Source organism: Cupressus sempervirens, chromosome 4 (assembly GCF_028749045.1).
Source record: "Cupressus sempervirens isolate cs-2001-9-10 chromosome 4, ASM2874904v1, whole genome shotgun sequence".
In the NCBI taxonomy this organism is placed as follows: domain Eukaryota; kingdom Viridiplantae; phylum Streptophyta; class Pinopsida; order Cupressales; family Cupressaceae; genus Cupressus; species Cupressus sempervirens.
In genome coordinates this window covers 604,462,394-604,484,736 of record NC_143121.1, presented here as the reverse complement: position 1 = coordinate 604,484,736, position 22,343 = coordinate 604,462,394, and the positions used below count along the sequence as shown (strand labels likewise).

General features: G+C 34.8%; 1 protein-coding gene and 1 long non-coding RNA gene across 2 annotated transcripts; one reads left to right on the top strand and one right to left on the bottom strand.

The window, feature by feature from the left end:
• Positions 1–7,566: 7,566 nt before the first annotated feature.
• LOC149562674 (uncharacterized) lies at positions 7,567–21,744 on the top strand. Its single transcript, XR_016363966.1, has 2 exons — positions 7,567–8,161; positions 21,541–21,744. It is a non-coding gene; the product is annotated as an uncharacterized LOC149562674 (long non-coding RNA).
• LOC149562675 (pentatricopeptide repeat-containing protein At3g12770-like) lies at positions 9,423–12,554 on the bottom strand. The gene is made up of 2 exons (XM_089826123.1): positions 12,359–12,554; positions 9,423–12,257 (listed from the first exon to the last, which is right to left on the bottom strand). Exons 1-2 carry the CDS (start codon positions 12,404–12,406, stop codon positions 9,780–9,782), a joined length of 2,526 nt encoding a protein of 841 aa, XP_089682249.1. The 5' UTR covers positions 12,407–12,554; the 3' UTR covers positions 9,423–9,779.
• Positions 21,745–22,343: the final 599 nt, after the last annotated feature.

Genomic DNA, 22,343 nt, shown 5'->3' with positions numbered 1-22,343 from the left:
AGGAAATTATATATTCACCTCATATGCCAAAGGTTTAACCTATGCTATCCTAGGCCTGGCTTCCTGAATGTGGACTTTGTCACAATCAACTAGGAAGCATATATCCTGCTCATAATCTTTGACAAGCTGCTCAGGGATCCTAAGCTTGCTTTTCATCCTTTCTTTGAAATTCTCAAAGTAAGCATCCATGATGCCATCAAAGTTCTCACCCATTTCACTTATGAATTTATTGATTTCATATAAACAGGGGTGTCTTTCTTCCAAACAACATTTTCTTTGGAGGGAAAGAATTTCTGAACATAAAAGAATAAACATACTAAGAGTGAACCAAACTTACATAGATTGTTCTTTGAGGCCCAAATGCTCTCCATGGTCTTGCTTAGTTAGGAAAATTGAAACTTGGCAAGGTTGAACGACAAATTTTTCTTTACAATCTTGTATGCTAGGTCCATTGCCTCACATGGCACATTGTTGGCATAGCTTGAGCTATAGATTTTATGGGCAATGACATGGATGCCAAACTTGATTTCCATGTCTGTTACATTGTTCAGCTTCATGCCTCTATTGTCCCATTCAGCTAGGGTTAGCTTGGTCAATTTTGCCCGACCTAAGGTTTTAGTAGTCTTGGCTTTCTCTGTCACAGGATACCTTGTTATCTTGTGAATCATCTTCTTAATGATAGGGTAGGTCTGTTTGAACCAAAATGAGGTATTATGAACTCGACTTAGCATAAGCCTGATCCACTTTATCTAAAAGTTCCTAGGCATTTGGATGATGTGGGTCAACCCCTTGACCTCTAAATGTTTTTGATTAGGCTTAAGCACATCATTTTCATTCAAAGCTGCATAGGCCCAATCTAGCTCAAGAATTCCTAGCTCTTGAATAGAACAATGATAAAATGATATGATATTGTGGATGAGTAATACCTTTGGAGGAATGGAAGAGTGAGAACCTTTAGGATCCTTTTCCTCTGCAATTGTTGGATAGAGTTGAAATTTTGGAGGAGTGGAATTCAAACTCTTTACCAGCATCTTTGAACCTTTCTTGATCTTCAAATTGGAAGTTGCTGCCATATTGCTCAGTGAATGAAGAATTTCATGATGATGACTTCACCTAAGAATCTCCTTCAATAGTTTGCACTAAAATTTCTTTGGGGGGCTTATGAAATGCTGAGCTCAAAGAGAATTTTGAAAATGCAATGAAAACAAAGCTTCAATCTTTACCTTTTATCAAATTTCTGAATTTAGGGCTTCGTTTAATGCTTTGTACTTGGGTAGGTAAAAGATACTCGGTTTGGTCTTGAAGCTCAAGGTTAGTATAGTCTTTCCATGCTCGGTTGAGTCCTCGACTTGGTTGATCTACCCATGCTCGGTTAGGTCTAACAACTCGGTTAGAAGTAACAACTCAGTCTAGTCGAAGTCTATCATCTGTCCAAGTGCATCTGATATGCTAATCTAGACTATCTTGCTTGGATTATTGGAAATGATGTAGAATATGATTTTTATCACAACTCCAATGATCTCCTTGCATATTTATGCAGAGATGATTAAGTCACCCAATCCATTGTCTTGGGTGTCAATGACCTCACTGATTTCACATGGATTCTTTGGAGACTTCTTTACCCATTGCTGCTTCATTTATTTTTTGATAGTGTCAGCCTTTGCTATCTTTTCATCTTCAACTTGTCCTCTATTCAATCATTTGCTAGATGACCAAGTTCTTTGCATACATAGCATCTTTTAGTAGGATCTCTTTTTTTGAGGTGAGTCTTCATGCAGTTTGGTCCAATGTGCCCAAATTCTCCACATAAATAACATCTGTACCAATTGTTGTAATCCCAACCAAAGATAGCTTTAGCAAGTTGTTCAGTAGGATTCCAATTCTTGGTTGTATATTCTGAAGATTTATGACCTTGTTTGCTACATGAGAAACATTTTCCTTCAAATTTGGTCTTCTCTATGCATTCACTTACTCTATGCCCATGCTTGTTACAACTGTAACATTTTCCATTAAACTTTGACTTTCCATTGCTCCAACACTTGTTTGAAGTATGCCCTATTTTTCCACAATGATTGCATGTAGGTCTTTTATTGTTTTGAGCTCCTTGACTATGGTAAAACTGGGGTGGGGATGACACCCACAATGCTTCAGTATTGCTACTTAAGACACACTTGAATATGTTAGGAGTATTGGAAATGTAATACAAACTAGGTGACTAAGAGGGGGGGTGAATCAAGAACTACTTAAAATTCCTCACTTCAACCACTTTGTTATATTTGTCTAATCTACTTAAATGCATGAAACATTAAAGCATTAAAGTAACAACATAACACAATATTTGGTAACCTAGAAACCTTCCAAGTAGAAGGTAAAACTGGGGTGGGGATGACACCCACAATGCTTCACTACTGCAATAATAAAGTTGGTCGGTTAAGACTTACAAATTATCACTTATGGTGATCTTACCCTATTAGGAGTAATGAGGATTTTTTATACAATACATTTAAGTATGTACTATCTTAGGAGTTTCTGCAAAGGATTTTTAGATCCACCCGGTTAAAGGATTTGGGATTGATGCAACTGTGATTGCTGATGAAGATCCTTTGAAGTAAACTAATCACCTAATTGTGATAGATGACTCTCTTCGTTTCCTTGTGATGCTTGTGGCCTTCTAGACAATCTGCCCTTCCATATTTGCTAATGCTTGAATGATACAATGAATAATGCTTCTTCCACACTTTGGACAAACAAAATATCTCATACTTATATTCATCCAAATAGTTGTTATATAGGTTAGCTACTATATGAATAGTTCCAAAAACAATCACCAAGTTGGCTTGGTGCAATAACTCGGGTCAATGTCATACTCAGGCGATACTGGAAACACTCGGTCACCACTGTCTCCTTGGCTAGCTCTAGCACTCGGTAGATGCTTTTGACTCGACTTGCACTATTTTACCATCTTGATTATTACCTTGGAACAAGACTGCTTTCCTAACTTGGTTCACATTGGAGCTCGGTAGACACAATCAACTTGGATGACACTAGAGCTTAGTGTGAACTATCAACTTGGTTGCCACTGCAACTTGATTGACACTGAAACTTTCTGCAAGGTTAACTTGTTTGCTTGAGTCCACTATGAGCTCAATTAACACTGCATACTAGTAACTTGGTTGCAACTATATTATGACTAAGTGTTTTGACACTAATTGACAATATATCTTGCATGAGATTTAACAAGCTACAATAAGACTTCAAGAGAAAGTCCCTTCAACTGAACCCATAACACCCACCTTTGGTTGTTATGACCTCTTAACCAATTATTGTCTTTGTTTTTATCAATCTACCCAACACCTATTTTTGGCAGAAGCCTTACACCAAAAACTAGACTTTTTTGTATTGTTATTTTAAGAGAAATGTGATTCCTAATCCATTAGCTAAAGTAATTAAGCAAGATGAAGGTTGGACTAATGCTAGAAGTTAATAAAATAGTCATAATGGACCTAAATATATTGCTAGTGTAATCCTTGATGTAATGATGGTTTAATCACCAAAACTAGATACAACTCTTCACCCTCTAGCTAGTGATAATTCATTAAACCCACACGACATTTTCAATTGTAGGTATTTAAGAAATTAAAAATGATAACTTACATTCAATTAACTCTTACCCAAACAACCCATGAATTTGTGAAAGAGTCCTTTATGCCTCAATTGTTAAGAATCCACCTCTTGCAAAGGTTCTCACTTCTTCAAGTGTTAGACCTATAACTCCATCCTAGATCAATGATTTGACAATCTCATAGACCTCCAAAATATGGAAGAAGGAGAATATGTAATGAGGAAAAGGTATACTTGATTTAGTGGCTTCTCCCCAAATGAACATAGTATTTTTGAGAAAATAGCTTTTCTAAATTACAAGGATCAAACTTTAAGGAACTACAAGAAAATGCCTCTTGATCACTTACATCACAAATCACTTCCCATTGCTTGATGACAAAGGAATAAGAGGGGTAGAGCATTCTTTATGGATTAAGCTTGGATTGAATTCATTCAAACAAGGAACTAACTCAACCCTTAAAATAGAAGGGGCCCACCTAGGAGTATGGAAAGTTCTAGATAGCCCATTGTTGTGTAACTTCCTTCACTGGCTCTATGGTTTGTTATGTAGAAATGTTGGATTAAACCATAACCTAGCCCATTATATCTCCTTCCACCCCATCAAAAACATTGTTTTTGCAATCTTAAGGTAGGGGGAGTCAACTCGAGCTATTAATTCTCTATAGAAGGAAGCTCCTAGTAGGGAGATAGAGCTACAAGGGAGAGGTTCCAAAAACAACAATGAAAAGATATTTTTCCTTAATTTAGTAAGTTTAGAGCTTCCACATCTTCAAATTCACAAAGTAACTATATAGAGGGTGGGTGGGGGATATGAAGAATGGGTCATTGGTTTGATTTGGCTATCAAGATATTGATTTGTTATCCATCCCACTACCCATCTACCCTCATTAACTAGAGAGGATTAGAGTCCAAGGTCATTAGAAGTGGCAAGTTCCTTTGGAACACCCTTTCTTCTCTGCTCAACTTGACTTGCCTTCTTCATGAGAGGCATTGAATTGAGCCCATGAATTCTGTGTACGACCCCCCTACTATTCTAAGGTGCAAAGTGGAAGACATGTTATGTCTCATAGTAATGTATTAATGAACATGGGTATCAAGAAGAGGAATATACGTTTTCTTTAATCTGGTATACACCCTTGAACCTTCTAATGCTCCAATCAATACAAGGACATGGAAGCTTTCAACATTTCATGTACTTGGCAACTCCCTCCTTCATGTCACTCTTTCGTTACTATTGAACTCATAACGGATCTAATATACCTATACCATAAATTCATACTGTTGAAATTTTAACAAATATTTTCTTCTCTAGACATTCTTTACTCTCAATTAATGAAGGTTATTCTTTTTTTTTAGTCATGTATCATTTGATACACCAAGTAGTTTTTCTTTCAATATCAATCATGAGCTAGGTCAAGGTGGCATGACTATGTTTTATAATTTGAGATGGAAACCCATCATGGTATCATGGCTACTGTTCCACTAATAAAGGATTAAGACCCTAACTTGGGTTCTTTTCGATTTAGATTACAAAGATTTTTGTATTGTCAATCTCTACACCTCAAATGGTGCATCTAAAAGGGCAATACTTTATAATTACCTTCTAGTTAAACTTTAATTGGTAGAATGAGTCATTAATGACCACTTCAATATAATTGAGGCAACGTTAAATGAACAAAGCCATTTAAAAATACATGCAAAATGAATTGGGACATTGTAATCTGAAACTTGATTGTCAAAGCCTATCTCTAAATTAGTACACTTGGTTTTGTACTTGAAAGAATCATCAAGAGAGTTGATCATGCCATGATGTTAGCACAACCTTGCTTCTCATTTGTTCATTACATTACTTTTTTGGACAATTAAATTGCTAGCAAATCATGTCCTCTTTGAACAACACTTGTCTATTTTAAGATTGAGTAGGGTGTTGAAAAAGATATTTATTTTACCACACCATTAATTCATCATAAGTTCACATTGCCATATCTAACTTATTTTGGAGTTGGCACCACATTTGAAAGCTAGAATTGAATTGTATATATTGAATAGTAAATTGGCACCATCTCGTATATTGCCCAATTCCTAAGAAGGTTCAGTTGATAACTAAAAATATTATACACATTCCATGGGCTATTTTATTATAGTTGTTCTCATTACTCAACACAAAGTCACACTTTCCACATGCACTTCCAAATCTAGGTGGCTAAGTAGTGCCAACTTTGTGATGGTGGTTGACACCTAGTCTATTAGTGATCCCCAATTTAAAGTGAAACCTTCACTTATTAAAATTTGGTGATCATGTTTCAAAATAGCTTTTGCAAGCCCTATCACTTAGAAATATATTCTCAAAAGATCAAGTTATCAAGTAAATGACTAGAGCCTCTCCATATTTCTAATGGCATCCATGCTTTTGTTCAGCATTATACTAAAGCCTTTCAAGTGCAAGACTCCTCTCCAAAAAATGAGTTTGCAAGTTGTACCTTGCAAGCTCTCAAGTAAGCATGTCATTACTAGTTAGAAACTTAGGAGGACATTACTCGATTGTATTTAGAACAAACTATGACAAAGCTCCAAAATATGAAGAGCTTACTTGTTAATTTCTAAAAAACCTTTTAGACAAGGTTGACCATGACCTATTTCACGTTTATCTTGAAGCATTTGACAACTTTTTTATAGGTCCTACATAATTATTTAAGGAAGTTCCAAATTCATACCCAAAGAAAGTGATCCAAAATTGATGTACAATTAGGGACTCACTACCCTTTACAAGTCTCATACAAAATCACTACAAAAGCTTTTTCCTTGCACATTGGGCATATCCTCCCATTGATTTTTTGTTTTGAACAAAGTATATTTATTCCGAGTAAGTGCACCCTCAATAACACAATTGATGTTTATGAGATAATGGAATGAACTCATGAGTCCAAGCAACAAGTGCTGTTCATTAAGTTTCATTTTGAAAAGGCTAATGATAGGATTGAATGGCATTTCATTTTGGCCATGCTTTCAGCTCTAGGATTTAGTCCCAACTCCATGTAGTCAATCCAATGTTATTCGTTAATGCTTCCACTTGCCTTACCATTATGATTTCTCTTCCACACCTTATCTATGAGCTTATTATAGAGTGTGGTGTATATCCTTACAATAATATCTTCCCATGAAGGATCATATGTGTCTCTACTTGATACTACCTCCCAATAACTAGTTAATGGGCACTTCATGAATGATTCAATTCCAACACTTATTGAGAAAGATAGTAATGCCTACCATGTCATCAGATTTCTTTGATATCTTATGTATTGCCTCTCCAACATTAATGAAAATAGGTATACATATTCGCCACCCCAACCTAGATTCATACTGTAGGTTGAAAGTTGTTGATCATGAAGAATTTTTTAGATTTATGAAAAATTATTTGCCTTTCATGCTTGTCAAATTATGCTCTCACAGTATTATTGACAAAGTTAAAGAAAACTTGGCTAGTAGAACCCCAGACCACTTTATTGCTAGTAGGTGAATCTCAAATCTGTTCTCAATTTTTAGCTACAAACCGTACTCACTACTCTATTTGTTGGATGCCTTCCAAAGCCTCATTCCTTTTATAATATTTCTTTTAAATCAATCATACTATCATAAATGATTTCACAAAGATACTTGGAAAATTTATTGCCTATGTACAAGATTTAAACAGACTTGGGTTTGTAAATGTATACAGATAAGATATTGCTCTTTTGATCAACGATGAAACTTTGGAAATTTTACTTATTCATGTCTTCTAACTCACCTTATGAACTTCTACCTAAAATGGTCTTATACCATAGCGTTCCATTACCTTTACTATCAAAATATCCAGAGAGCATGAGAGACTACATCAACCCACTGTTTGTTGAAATGAGGATAAATTTTACATTGACCTGTACAATAACGACTCATAGATAGTCTCCCATTTTTCTTTTTTCTGAAAAAAGTCATTAATACCTACTCCTTGATTTCACCTGATCAAATTCTCTAGAAGAAAACTCAATATCTTCTAGATTTTGTTCTGAGATCAATTTAACATGACTATTTGAACTCATTCATCAACAATGTATATACAGCATCCAAGATGCAGCTTTATCCATATTTATAGACTAATTGAAAGTCAAAATATCAGGATTTCTTTTCCACCAAAGAGACCACCTTACCTCACCGTAACTCATCAAAACTCTACTCAAATGTCTTAATAAATAATAGTTTTTATGCACGTCTGACCTTTTGATTCCAGATGGCAATCAACAGTAGCAATTGCTCATCATAATGCTGGCCTCTCTTGTAGGTATGAACTTCTAAGCGTTTGGTTGAGCTAGGATGTCTCACGATATGCCTAGCTTGACAAACTTCTGTACAAAGACAGACAGGTTACAGCATCAATCATACTCTATATCACTCAACTGGTTGAAGCAGATGGAAATGCTTTTGTCAATCACTCCTACCAGACAATGCTTCTCTGATGCTCCTTTGGATGAAAAACCCGAGTAACAAAGTCTATTACTTTAGCCAGGTAAAGTAATGAACTTCACTGGTGATGGTCAAGCTGTACAATTCTCATTGTTAAGGAAAAATCTTCGAGATACTTGGACATAATCCAAACATAATCTTAGCATGGTTACGTAATTGTACATTGTAGAAGTCATCATTCATATTTGGGTTTAAAATTTGTGGTGCAAGATTTAATCCGTTTTTTCAAAGAGTATACTCGGAACAAATTCATTGCTTCATTTTCTACATTATTTTATTGTATATTGGTCTGCATTTTAAGACATGGGAATTATAATAACTAGCAAATACTATGATAGCAGTCTGGATTGTGAAGTATGCGATTGAATAGGGAAAATTTTGCGTTTCATCTCGTGTTATATTTACCTCGTAGTGTTATGAGTGGCTTGTGGCTTATATGAATAACGAAATTTTCCAATCAGATGGCTGAGAGACAGAGCAAAGAGTAAGAGGATATAAGATCATGGATACCATAAGAAGTATGGAAGACTAAGACTAGCAACCCGGCAGGCATATGTTTTTTATGAAAACCCACCAATTCAGGGTTCTCTTCTCCGACGATGAACAATGACTACAGAGTTCATTTTCTGTGGAATGCAGTGATTGAAAACCAAACGATGAATGCAAATTACAAGGAAGACAAAATCATCTGGAGTAAAGAAAACTCGATAGAGATAACTTTCAACAAAGAAAGACGATAAAAAGTACTAATTTCGAAGACATTTCTACAAATGATAAAATTTTCTGCGGAAGACGCTGAAAAAAACCCAAATGATGAGACAATCGTCTCCAGAATAGATAACTCTTAGGAGAATTAAATAGAAAAACCTTGACAAAGACATGCTTGACAGACATGATAATACAGGCATGATAACAAATGACAATTCAGGTATTGAAAAACAATGTAAAAATACTACAGAGACCTCAATAATAAACGTATTATCAACGAGCAAGACTCTACTATGTTGCCTTGTTCTTTGGAAGACTCGTGAGCACAACCACTAATCTCCAAAACATAAAACAACAATAGATTGAGAGATTGAAAATAGAAATACAGTTGAAAGGATACAGAGAATAAGATTGAACATTAATGGTTCATCATGTCTGCATATAAGAAATCATAATTAGCACAAGCACATCTTCTTGAATCTACACTTGTGATCAATGTATTGTATCTCGTGGGTGCCAATTTCAATATTGATATAACAGTTTATAATGTATAATCTTAATCAAATTAAGATTTGAAATTTTATCAGTGACCAAAAGGAACATTAATTCTGGAGATCAAATTATTGGAAGTGGTGTTTCTCTACATAAGATAGTTAAAACATATAGTACAACAAATAATAGCAGTACTAGTTGAGATTGTGGCAAAATATCTTTCAAGGGGCACCAGCACCTATTATAGAAATCGTCAATTTATAATTGCATTTTGTTTAATTTTCAATGCTTCTTGTGAAGGTTTGCTTCAGGTCATGTATATGATTGATAATGACCGGATATCTTGACATTAATTCTTTCTCGAAACAAAATTTCTGTTCCATAGAAGCTGGCTAGGAAACCCCAACTGTATTCATTGGCTTATTATTTAAAGAAGCTCATGCCGTTCCTCATATTTAACATTACCAGTAATCTCCACAGGAACATAAACCGTCCTTGAAATGATGGAACCTATTTGAATCTCTCAAGTTGATTTCTCGTTCCTCAATTTTGGAGATTAACTTCAAGGCAGTATGACAATCGCTACACACTGTACGATTTTTTGTTATCCATAGAGGTGTACCAGGATTTGTGTTAATAAGCCCGAAAGAAATTGCCAGTTTCTCGCTGTGGCTGAAAAGTACATCTTCCTTTACTTCTTCCTCAACATCATGTAGCACAAAGCTTGTGTCTGGAACATATCCTACTGTTTTCATCTGCCAAACCAAGCTCTTCAGCTGCGCATATATTTTATCTGTTTGTGGGTGTGATTTGTCTCCTACACCAAAAGCATGAACCTTGTTTTTTATCTCAATCCAGCTGTATCCTGGACTCTTTTCCAACCCCTCATCTTTTTGCAGTTTCCTGATCTTTACTACATCATCCCATCTACCAGCAGCAGCATAGATGTTTGAAAGTAATTCATAATTCACGACATTTTCAGACTCTAGGTAAAGAAGGTGCTCTGCCACACACTCGCCTAGCTGTATATTGTGATGTTTTCTGCAGGAACTAAGCAAGGTCCTCCACACCTTAGCTTCAGGCTTTATAGGCATCATTTTAATGAAATCGTATGCTTCATAAAGGCGTCCTGAACGGCCAAGGAGTTCAACCATGCATGCGTAATGCTCCATCCTGGGGGTGATACAATAATCTCGACTCATGCTGTCAAAATATTGCCAGCCCTCATGCACTAGACCTGCATAACTACAAGCAGACAAGACTCCAACGAAAGTGACATTGTCTGGCATCAAACCTGATAGCTGCATTTGGGAGAAAAGCTCAAAGGCATCTTTTCCATAACCGTGCATTCCATATCCTACAATCATAGCATTCCATGAGACTATATCTCTTTCAGGCATTTCATCAAATAGCCAGCGTGCAGTCATGATTCTCCCACATTTTGCATATATTGCTACCAGAGCATTGCGGATATGAACATCTAATTCAAGTCCGCTTCTAATGAGATAACTATGGATACACTTGCCTAGCCTGAGAGCTGCTAAATTGGCACATACAGAGAGAACACTCACTATGGTAGAGGAATTGGGAGTGACCCCTTCTAATTGCATTTGAGAAAAGAGCACCAAGGCCTCATTACTGTATTCAGTTTTGGCATAACCTGCAATTAGTGCATTCCATGCCGCCACATCCCTATTAGACATCTTTTCAAACACATTTTTTGCCACTTCAATTTTTCCACACTTACAATACATAGATACAAGGGCAGTTCCAGCTGAAACACTGGATTCTAGTCCACCTCTAGTTATGAAATCGTGAATCCACATCTTTTGATCGCGATCTCTGACATCAGCAAATGCTGGGAGAACACATAGCATTGTGACTTCATTTGGTTTGATTTTCTCTAGCTGCATTTGCCCAAACAGTTCCAAGGCTTCACTGTTATATCCAGCAGAAACATAGCCTGAAATCATTGCATTCCATGAGACTCTATCTTTCTTTGGCATTCTATCAAACAACTGCCGTGCAACTTTTGTATGTCTACATTTGGCATACATGTCTATAAGCGCATTTGTGACAAGAATGCTTGACTCAAATCCATTCTTTATTATGTAATTATGGATCTCCTTCCCCTTGAGGAAATCTGCTGAGCGGGCACAAACTGGGAGAATACTTACAACGGTGATTGAGTCAGGCATTACGCCAGACAATTGCATCTGCCCAAAGAGTGCAAATGTCTCCTTGTCTTGTCCATTATGTGCATAAGCTGCAATCATTGCATTCCATGAAACCACGTCCCTTTTTGACATTTTATCAAACAACATTCTAGCAATCCTTATATTCCCACATTTTGCATACATTGCTATTAGGGAATTCCTTACAGAAATATCCGATTCAAACTGTTTTTTTATAATATGATCATGGATCCAGACACCCTCTTGCAGGTCACCCAAATCTGCATAGGCCGGAAGGACACTCACCATGGTGGTCGAATTGGGTTTAACCCCACTGTCTAGCATCTGATGAAAGAGTTCCAATGCCTCGTTAGAATGCCCATTCTGGCAGTAGCCAGCAATCATAGCATTCCACAAAACCACATCTCTCTTAGGCATTTTCTCAAAGACTTGGCGTGCGTCCTCAATTCTACCACATTTAACATACATGTCTAAAAGAGCGGTACCCACAAAAACATCAGATTCAAGCCGATTTCTCAAAATCTGGTAATGTATCTCCTTCCCTTTGTCCAGATCCGACAACCCCGCGCATGCCTTAAGGGCCAGGGGATAAACAAACTTATCAGGTTGTACCCCTCTCTCTTGCATTTTATAAAATAATCTAAGAGCCTCATCAAAAAACCCATTCCTAGCATACCCTCTAATCATTGTAGTCCACAAGATAACGTTTCTTTCGCGAATCCTATAAAAAACAAGCCTTGCATCCTGCATGCTCAAGCACACAGAATACAGTAATATAAGCTTGGTTCCCATGTATTGGTTTTGTTCGAGTCCACTTTTAAGTATATGGGCATGGATTTGCTTACCTTCTGTAATTGCTTTCGTGGAAGTGCAGACCTCCAATAAATGTCCATATATGTCTGTCTCCAAAGCAATGTCTCTCGTCCTTTGCAAAGAAGTCAAGATGCCCAATTCCTTCTTCAATCTTCTCTGCTTTGTTACGGCATCGATTTCGGACTTCTGGTTGCTGTTGCTGCTGACTGTTTCTAGTTTGGGCTTCTGTTTTAAAGGAGAATTGGCTGTGATTGAGAGCCCAACTTCTGCTTTTGGGGTAGAGTTCATATGAGAGGATGGAAATGGGGGTGGCAGCTCCATGGTTGCCATGGCAGTAACCATGAGAAAAGAGAAAGCTCTGTAAAAGAGAAAATCCAGTATGGGTAGTGTAGAACATAGTGGGATGACACCAACGGGATAAGCCACATATTTTTCAGCCAATGATCAATCATGTTTTGATTTCTTTGATTATTTGAGAGATAAAACGAAATTACTTTGATCAGTATCCACACGTGCTTGGCTGCAGAGAACGGACGAAGAGGGCGTCTATTTGTTTTATAAGAGAGAAAGAACCGTAATAATTTTTTTATTATAAAAATTTACAGGTTACTCTTCAAAAATTTAGCACGAGTTCCGATGATAATGCTTTGGAAGTCAGTAGTTAAGGGGCAACTTATATATTAAAATAGTCCAAGTAATTTATTTTCATTGAAAAAAGGTGCATATAAGTTGTGTCATAGAAGGCGCTGCTTTGGAAGGGAAAAACTATGGGGACACTCTATGGTGCTTTCAATGGCAATGGTCTATTCAACTCTCACATACTTAAATGTTATTAATAAGAGTAGGAAAAAAAAAAAAATCAATGTTAGGGGAAGGGTTCTGATATCATTTGTCGCTAAATTTGTGAATTTTCAGTTTCTAAAAGGTATATTGTCTTGACATTTTTAAAATGTCTTCTTATACAATTTATTTACTTAAAGCTATTATTTTGGCTTATGCATGGGTAAGACGAATGTTGTGGGATTTGTTATGTATAGAAGGGGCAAAAATTGGTCATTTAGAAGTGTTGCATGATATCGACTTAAAAGTGTCCCAATAACCATGCACTACAAGCACCTCAAAAAATTCAACAATTAACCAAATACATACTACTCTAAGAACTAAAATATTTTTCTCCAATACTTGTTTTTGCCAATACTGATGCAGTACAAGGCATGAGAATCCCCAAAGGAGATGCCCTAGCCCCCAACAAATAACTACACAGTGCAATATACACAATAACATAGAGATTAAGATCTAAAATAATGTCAATTCTCATAATAGAATCATAAAATTTTCATTCAAGATCTTCTGGGTTATGACCAAATACAAAACAATTGCAATAGTAATTCTGCAAGACCTCGTAAGATCCAATCACTAGCTAGTCCAAAACCACAATTTGGTAGAAACTCCAAGTTGTGCTCGCAAGCCACCAAGCAACCCTTTTTTTTTCCAAGCCCACACTTAGCTACTAGCTCTTCTCAAACTCCGCTCCTCTCAGTTACTCCTTCTCAATGTTGAATGACAATGATTTAAGACTCCACAAGAACCTCTACTTACACCCAACTAAGCCACAAGTCGGCCTAGCATAAAAGAAGTCAAATAAACACTCATTAAATACACCTTCAAGCCACAAGTTGGCTTGGTAGCAAACATTAAATACATTAAATAAGGAACTTTGAAATAAGAAACTTTCCACTAACTTCTAAAATACCACCTATGTACCTTGGTAAATGAAATGTCTTTTCCCCTTTTTTCTCCATTATTTCTTATTTATTTATTTCTCTCTCTCTCTCTCTCTCTCTCTCTCTCTCTCTCTCTCTCTCTCTCTCTCTCTCTCTCTCTCTCTCTATACACACACACACGCACGCACACACACGCACACACACACACACACACACACACACACACACACACTTTTTTTAATGCCCAATTTTATTTTGTGATGCAAGATGCTTCTGCATCAAATATTTATGCATACAAATGCCCTAGTATTCATGTATATGGGTACCAATAAAGTTGCACAACTCCTCCAATTATGGGAAGCATACAGGTAGCTATTATAGCTAGTTTCACACACATGATAGAATCTAAACTATACATCATATTTTGACAATTTTTATTGTTGTCTTCGTGTGCAACTTGGGTATTTAACTTTTTTTGGCTTTGGATGTTAACGAAGCTCCCTATAGGATTTGTTAAACATTGAAGGGTCAAAAGTGGTCATTTCAAAGTGTTGTCTGACACCTACTCAAAGATGCCCTTAAAGTTATACACTCAAACTTGTCAGTACTTATGGATAGATGTCCTAGTAGTCTTGCACAAATGTCCCAATAGTGGCGAACCATAAAATTTTTTAAATGATCACCTATTGGTACATGTGAAACTTATTAATGAGATTTTTATTATCATTTTTCACCTACATTAAAATTACTAATTGAAGGTTCACTAATCAAATAAAAAATTAGTAATTAAGGAGTAAGGTGTGTGTAGAATGCACAACTCTTGGAACATGCTTGACTATTGGTGCTCTTCCCCTAAAGTTGCAAATTTAGATTATTGGGGGTACAAGTGGGTAGATGTTGGTACATGTGCAATATATTAATGAGCTTTTAATTATTATTTTGGTTTCTTTAAATTTAGTAATTGGGGAGTTGAGTAAGGAGTGAACAATCATTGGGACATAGGTGGTGATTGGCCCCTCCACCTAGTTTTAATGAAGATCATTTATTAATATTTTAGGTGGCAGAGAGAATACACCATTTTTGTACTTTGAGGTTAGTGGAAATTGAATAACAATACATTATGGAATGACTGCTTACAAGTTATCTTAAAATTTGACTCTTTGATTGTCCTATTTTAATATGAAAACACAACCAAGAAACCACTTCTTTGCTAATATTCATAGCATAGAATAGAGTGTCCAAAAATAAATGAATGATATTCAAGATAATTGGGGAAAAATCTATTAGAATTGTTTGTGTGCAAATCAACTTTGTAACTATCTTTGGGTATCATACATTAATAGGTATTATGAGCATTATTAAAAGCTTTCATTCATCCATGAGCACTTGCGTACCATTTAAGGAAAAGGTACTTAAGTACAATGTCATGTTTGAGTGAAGGTTATTTTGTTTCAAAGTGCAGTAAAGGAGAGCAATACAAGGGCATGCTGGCATAATTGCCAAAAGTTTAAGGACCATGAGTTAGTTGGCATTGATGTCAAAGGCTAAGACATAGTATGAACTGTACAAGGTTGTGACTGATGATGTAGCAGGTGTACATGAGTGTATCTCTCATCTAGAGGTGACACTAGTGCATTTGATACCAAATTCTGATGGCAATTCATTGGAATTCCAATGATAGTTCATCAAAATTTTGACAAAAGTAGCCATCAGAAATATTGCATCACAAACTACAACGACCCTAGTGTCCATTGCAATTGCAATGACACATCCATAAAAAATTGGCATAGCTTTACATGGTTTTTTCATCACAATTATGAAAACACTAAGCAAATAGTTTTGGTGAGGATGTCATTGAAAGTACAACATCCTCATTGAAAATTGGTGTCACTTTACTTGGCCTTGTCGTCGCAATTACAACAATAGTGACCAAATAATTTTGATGATGATGTCATCAGAAGTACAACATCTTCATCAAAAATTGGTGTCACTTTTCTTGACCATGTCGTCACAATTACGATGACAATAACCAAACAATTTGTACGAGGATGTCATTGAAAGTACAACATCCTCATCAAAAATTTAGATACAAAATATTGGTGTCACTTTGCTTGGTCATGTTGTCACAATTATGATGACAGTGACCAAACAATTTCAATGAGGATTCTGTTGAAATTACAACATCCTCATCGAAAATTAAAAAATAAAATAAAAAAAATCTTAAAATGCATTATGTATGCCAAAATATTGATCAAATCACAACATGGTCTCTTGTATTTCCTTGACCATTTCATCCATAATCCCATAGAGATCTTCTGAGCAAGGGGTGTCTATTATACAAAACTAAAGAATGTTAACTACTAGTACAAACAAACTACTAGTACAAACAAGTCAAAGAAAAAGGAAAAATCTATCTCTATTGTGACTCATCAAAATCCTAGACTTGACACCAATTGTGGATTTGTGTCTTATTGTCTCTAAACTGACTTTGTGTTACTAACCACCATGACAACTAATTTCCCTTTTAGATAATGCAAGAAATTGAACACGTTAAACCATGTGACACTTCTTTCTGTGTAGCCTTCTAGACTTACAATTTTGATAGCTCCTTGATATAACTTTTTCCTTAGAGGTGGTTTGTTATGAATATCTCCAATTCTTGGCCATTTTCACAACAAATGTTTGAATCCATGCTAATTCATATCACATCCTATTTAGTGTAATGTTCCAACCTAAATTTTTTGGTGGTGTGTATTTGCACTAGGCATGTACTCAACTTTGACAACTTGCATGTGCTCAAGTATAAAAAAGGCCTTTATAGATTATACGTTAGAAAAACATAGATTATCATTTTGATATTATTAGCACATCCTTTATAGTTTAGACCATCTCATTATCATAGCTTGGATGAGGGCACATTATAGCACATTTGGATGCATAAGTTGATTAAGAGAAGGTTGTGATATAACCTCTCCAATATTACCTAGATTGGGCAATAGTGTGCATAAGCATAGATTTTGAAATTAGTCTGGTGTAATTGAAGAGCATGTGTATGGTTATCTTATCCTCTCTAGCATATTCACTAGCACATCAGAGGTCAAATTTTGACCTAAATTTTTGATCAACTCCTCAAGAGACTTGTTCAATACCTTTTTTTTTGGTTTTTATGCCCAAGTTGGTCAAAATTTTGACCAATTTAGGGTTTTCCAAGTTGGTCAAAATTTTGAACAATTCAAGTTCAAATAACAAAATCAAAAAAATTGTTTGTTACTCGTTTTCATCTTTTCATCTCCATGCGCTATTGGAGCTATTGGCACCGAGCATCTAGTGTGTGGCAAGCATTCCATATCATTCATCCAAGCTTCCAATACTAACAGTGGAAAGCAATATTTATCATTCATTCATGGGTAGGCTAGGGACTTACAACTGCGTGAGCTAAATACTCATCTCTCGTGTCGGAGAAAGGTTTAACAAGGATTTTGTGAGTTGTTGCTTGAACTTGTCCCTTTAAGAAACTCATACTTAGTCAAAGAGTTAGATTTGAAGGGTAATTATCCATCCCCTTAAGCTTTAAGTGTTTTTTAGAAATGTTATTGAGTATTTTAGTTGCAGTAATAATAACATATCTCGTGGGAGTTATGTGCATCCACATTCATCAACCTAAGATAATTTATTTTTAGAAATGTGGACCAGTAGCTTCATAGAGCTTGTGGTCAAAATGATTACAAGTGTCGTGATGGAAGCGGAAACAAAAATTCTCCGACAAGACAATTTTTCTCAAGAAGAAAATCAAGAATTTTCCCAAAGATAAAACTCCTACCTTAATTGCCACATTAGGGTTTCTACCAATGCCCTTTTCTTTGCAACTCTTACGTCAAATTTGACATCCAACTTCCCATTATGTCAAGTTTAAAATACAAGTTATGAATGCCAATGTGGGAATCCAATCATATGCACCCTAAAATTTTGAAGCAATGAGTCCACCTCACCTTCTCCCATGGGAGCAATAGACTAGAGGTTCTAATATACATAAAGATCATTTTCTATTATCATAAAACAATGTTACAAATAGGGTAAAAGGAAAGGACATCATAAAGAGGCTCTATAAGTTCTTTGACCTAGACTATCTAGTTTCTCACCCTTTTTACTCATCGACGATCAGATTCTCACATGATTGCAATGTCAAATTAGAAATCTATATTATCTAAATGCTACATATCTATTGTTGATATGACAAAATTATAAACCTTTATAGATTTGGCCATGAAATAATGTGAAACAAAGGCATAGAATTTTTTTTGTTTTAGGCTTCTAAATTATTTTAGTGTAATTGGTTTTTAGTCTTATGAATATGAAATAATTTGACTAAGCTTGGGATTAAGCTCAACTAAACTCTAGATTTCTTAAACAACATAAGAATCTGTTTGATTTCATTAAATTTCATTAAAATTTGAGATATAAACTTTTCTCGGGTATATAGATGCTATTAGATATGATTTCTATTTTTTAGCATTTGTAGGTGAATACCCTTCTACAAAGGGTCTAAATTGTCTTACTCATACCCCCTTGTATTGGTTGAATAAATATTCACACCATGCTTTTAATAAAATTCATTGTTATCATCTTTCCTCTTTTATGCATTAGATTTTAGTAATGAAAAATTAAGTGTGTAAGACAAAATGGTTTTATCTTGTCATGGACAATAAATGTGAAGAAATAGAGATTTTATAATGCACTATCCTGGAACGATCTTGGATACATGGATCATTTCGACATGTTTTTCTTTCCTTGTTGGAGTACCATAACAAGACATATTCATCCTATGAATACACAAAAAATTGAGGAATCAGTTGACAATGTTAAACATGTAGAGTAAAGCACGAGATCATATTATACAAAGGAAATATAATCATAATGTTCTGGGTAAAATATCATCTAGTAAGAAAGAAACATTCTAATTCTAAAGACAATGAGACCTAGATAATGAATCACTACAAGCCATCTAGTAGTTAGATCCCATTGATCAACATAAATGTTCAAAATTTTATTCAATTTGTTGTCATTTCTTAAAGATCTATTGAAATTCTAAATAGACTTAATAATAATTGTGCAAAGTGGAACAAGAATTGGAGAGGAACATAATCAAATATTTCTAGACATCAAATTAAAGTAGAAAAAAAAAAAAATATTAAGTAAATCTAGATGACTATAGAATAATGACACCTAGAACCCACTCTGGATACTGATCCATATATTGCTATAGAATAATGAAAGATAGAACTAAACTTATGCATCCTTAAAGCGAATATAAAAAATAAACTACACTGATCTATATATTGCTATAGAATAATGAAAGATAGAACTAAACTTATGCATCCTTAAAGTGAATATAAAAAATAAATGTAGTACAAGAACACTATCATCAAAAGAAAAGAAAAACTCTCAATAATGACAGTGATACAAGATTTGGTCTAAAGAAAACTGAAAGGGGAAAATCTCTTGTTGGATACCCAAATACTCTCCAAAATCCACTATAACCAATCAAGTACAACTAATATGAAATAATGTCAATTTAAATCTAACCTTTACAACTCTTCAAGCCATTTTCCTATAATGGCTTAACCGACACAACTTCTCTTTCAATGAAGGTAAACAAGAGTGCCAACCCCATAACAAATAACCAAACTCCCTCAATGGATGTATGAATTTATAAAGTAGAGAAATAAAGAACATTTACATTTGGAATTAGTAATGAAAAACCAAAAAAAAATTCTAATTTTATTGGCATGTTCAAATTGTCTATGTTCACCACTTTTACTAGTGCTATTCATAGGGGTGAACTGCTCACTAGAAAACTAGACTATAAACATGGGAAAACCTACCACTATGACCCAAAAATATGTACAAATATTTTTTCATCCCCAGGGTGCTTTGGATCAACCTTAAAATCCCTTTATATACCTCTTCAATGTGTCACAAATAACTCAAGATGTTCATGGTAGAAACATCCAGGGGACATAACTATAGATTATTGCAAAGTTTCCATTTTTGTTAATGTGAATGCTCGTTATTTGGTTTCTCATCACCATCTTCCTCCATAGTTAACCTCCCTCTCTTTTCACCATCCTGGTAGACAACCTTCACCAAAAGTAAAATCACATTAGAGAGGATCCTACATACATTCCAAAGTTTGATATTCCTATAGAAATAATCATACCTTGAGCACCATGTGTATTTATCGGTCTGACCATAGGGTTTAGACAAATTATTCTATCAAAAAGTGAAATCAATTTTGCATAATTTGACTCTTCATCAAATTTCAAATTTACCACAAACCAAAGAAACTATTTGAAAGGTTGTGGACAAAAGAAACATAAAATATATGGTAATGTGGCCAGGTGGTCTTAATCAAGCTACTTGAGTCTTTTTGTTAGAGAATATGGGTAGGCTAGACTTTTAAGCTAACATGCCCTTGTTTGTGGCCAAGCTAAATTTGGTGTTTTTTCTAAGATTTACAAGATTTCCAATTGTGATAACTAATGTTTTATACTAAATCAGTACAATTTTGATTTGATTAGATGGTGTGAGAGAGCTCAAGGAAATAGTTTAATTGTAGTTATTAGAAATTTAGCTCTTTGACTTCTTCAAGTTGAGAATCAAGAAGTTTTAGAATCCTGGAAGATTTCCTTATCTAAGACAATGATACAGGAAATGGGGAGATGAGGGGAAAAAATATGTAAGATAGACTATTAAAGTAAGGGGAAGCTTGAGTGAGAACTTACAGAACCTGCGCTAAATGCTCATTGCTAGTGGTTTTAGTCTCCATTTTTCTTGAGTGGGGTGTGTTTTTATATAATACGAGTCAAGCAATTAATAAATATTAATATGGATAACTATAGGAGTAGAAATCCTAGCCTTCCCTTTTAACCAGTTTGGTGGATAGGAACTAGGTGATAACAAGGAGATTGTAGAGGTGGCATGTACTCACTTTATAGAAGAGTTTCCCATTTTTGGCAAGGTTAGCATATTAGCTATATTTTGATTGCTCATTAGATATCTTTACTAGATATTTTAGGGGCAATGTTATTGTAAAATAATTGATTTTTTTTCAAGTTTCATTTAACTAGTAAACAAAGTTATTACACTTTATCTTTTGTGTTTGTATTTCACTTTGATGATGTATGTTGAGGTCAATGGTAGTAATGCAACCCCTATTTATAAGTTCCTGAAATAAATCAAAGGTGAATTTTTTGGTGATAGCATAAAATGGAACTTCACTAAGTTTTTGGTTGATAATGATGGAAATGTAGTTGATAGATATGCACCCACAACATCTCCATTGAAGATTGAGGTACTTGAAAATCATATTTTGTTATTTTGTCAATTTGTTATATGAAAATTGCACTTACAATATTTTCAAAATGGTTTTATTTGTTTGATGACACATCTTATAGGAATAATGGCTAATATATGTAACCTTATGTTTGCAGGAAGATATCAAGAAACTATTGGGTGTTGCCTAATGCATTGAGAAACTATGTTATAGCTATTCTTCTTATTTACATTGAATGTAAGAAAAAATAATTTAACTGAGACATGGTTCTATTATGCCTAGACAAGACAAAATGGATTAGTAGTTACCATTTATAGTACATAATAATATTTTGCAATAATTGGAGAGTGCGCATGGCTCACTTTTATAGTGTCATTGTTTGATATGAGTGTCTGGTTTAGGTTTGTCATGGTTTAGGTTTAGGATATACATAATGAAAATTAAGCTATTCATGGATATAGATAAGTTAGTCATGGCTATAGATTCTCAGGGTGTTGTTTAATTAATGAATCTATTCTCATTAAAGAATTAGAAGAAAGAAAACCTAAGTTATTTTTCTTACTTAAATGGCTAATGAATCTTGTTTATAATAATTTTGAATCCACTATAGTCTACCATTGTATTTTCTTTTGTATTTTCTACATAAAAATTCTTATACCATTAGTTCTTTTGTCCAATTTACTATTAGCCAAAATACCCTCCCACCAAAAAATTAGATTCAAATGATAAACTACTCAATGATCACCTAGAGTTTCAAATTTCAAATATTAAAAGGTTTCTTGAAATATTTTAACACTAGATAAATCTTTTTTATCCTAAGTCTTTTTATGCCTTTTAAATATTTTGATTTGCAACCATGCAAAACATCCTTTGGTTCGCACAATTGCAGTGGAGTAAGCATTAACTAAATTTCAAGTGGTGAAGGCATGATTGTACTATATTCACATCATCGTAGAGTTA

Bases quoted from the DNA above. Each gene is read 5' to 3' on its own strand.
- LOC149562675 (XM_089826123.1), bottom strand. From the start codon at position 12,406: ATGGACATTTATTGGAGGTCTGCACTTCCACGAAAGCAATTACAGAAG. The intron at 12,258-12,358 runs GTAAGCAAATCC...TTGAGCATGCAG, and splicing joins CACGAAAGCAATTACAGAAG to GATGCAAGGCTTGTTTTTTA.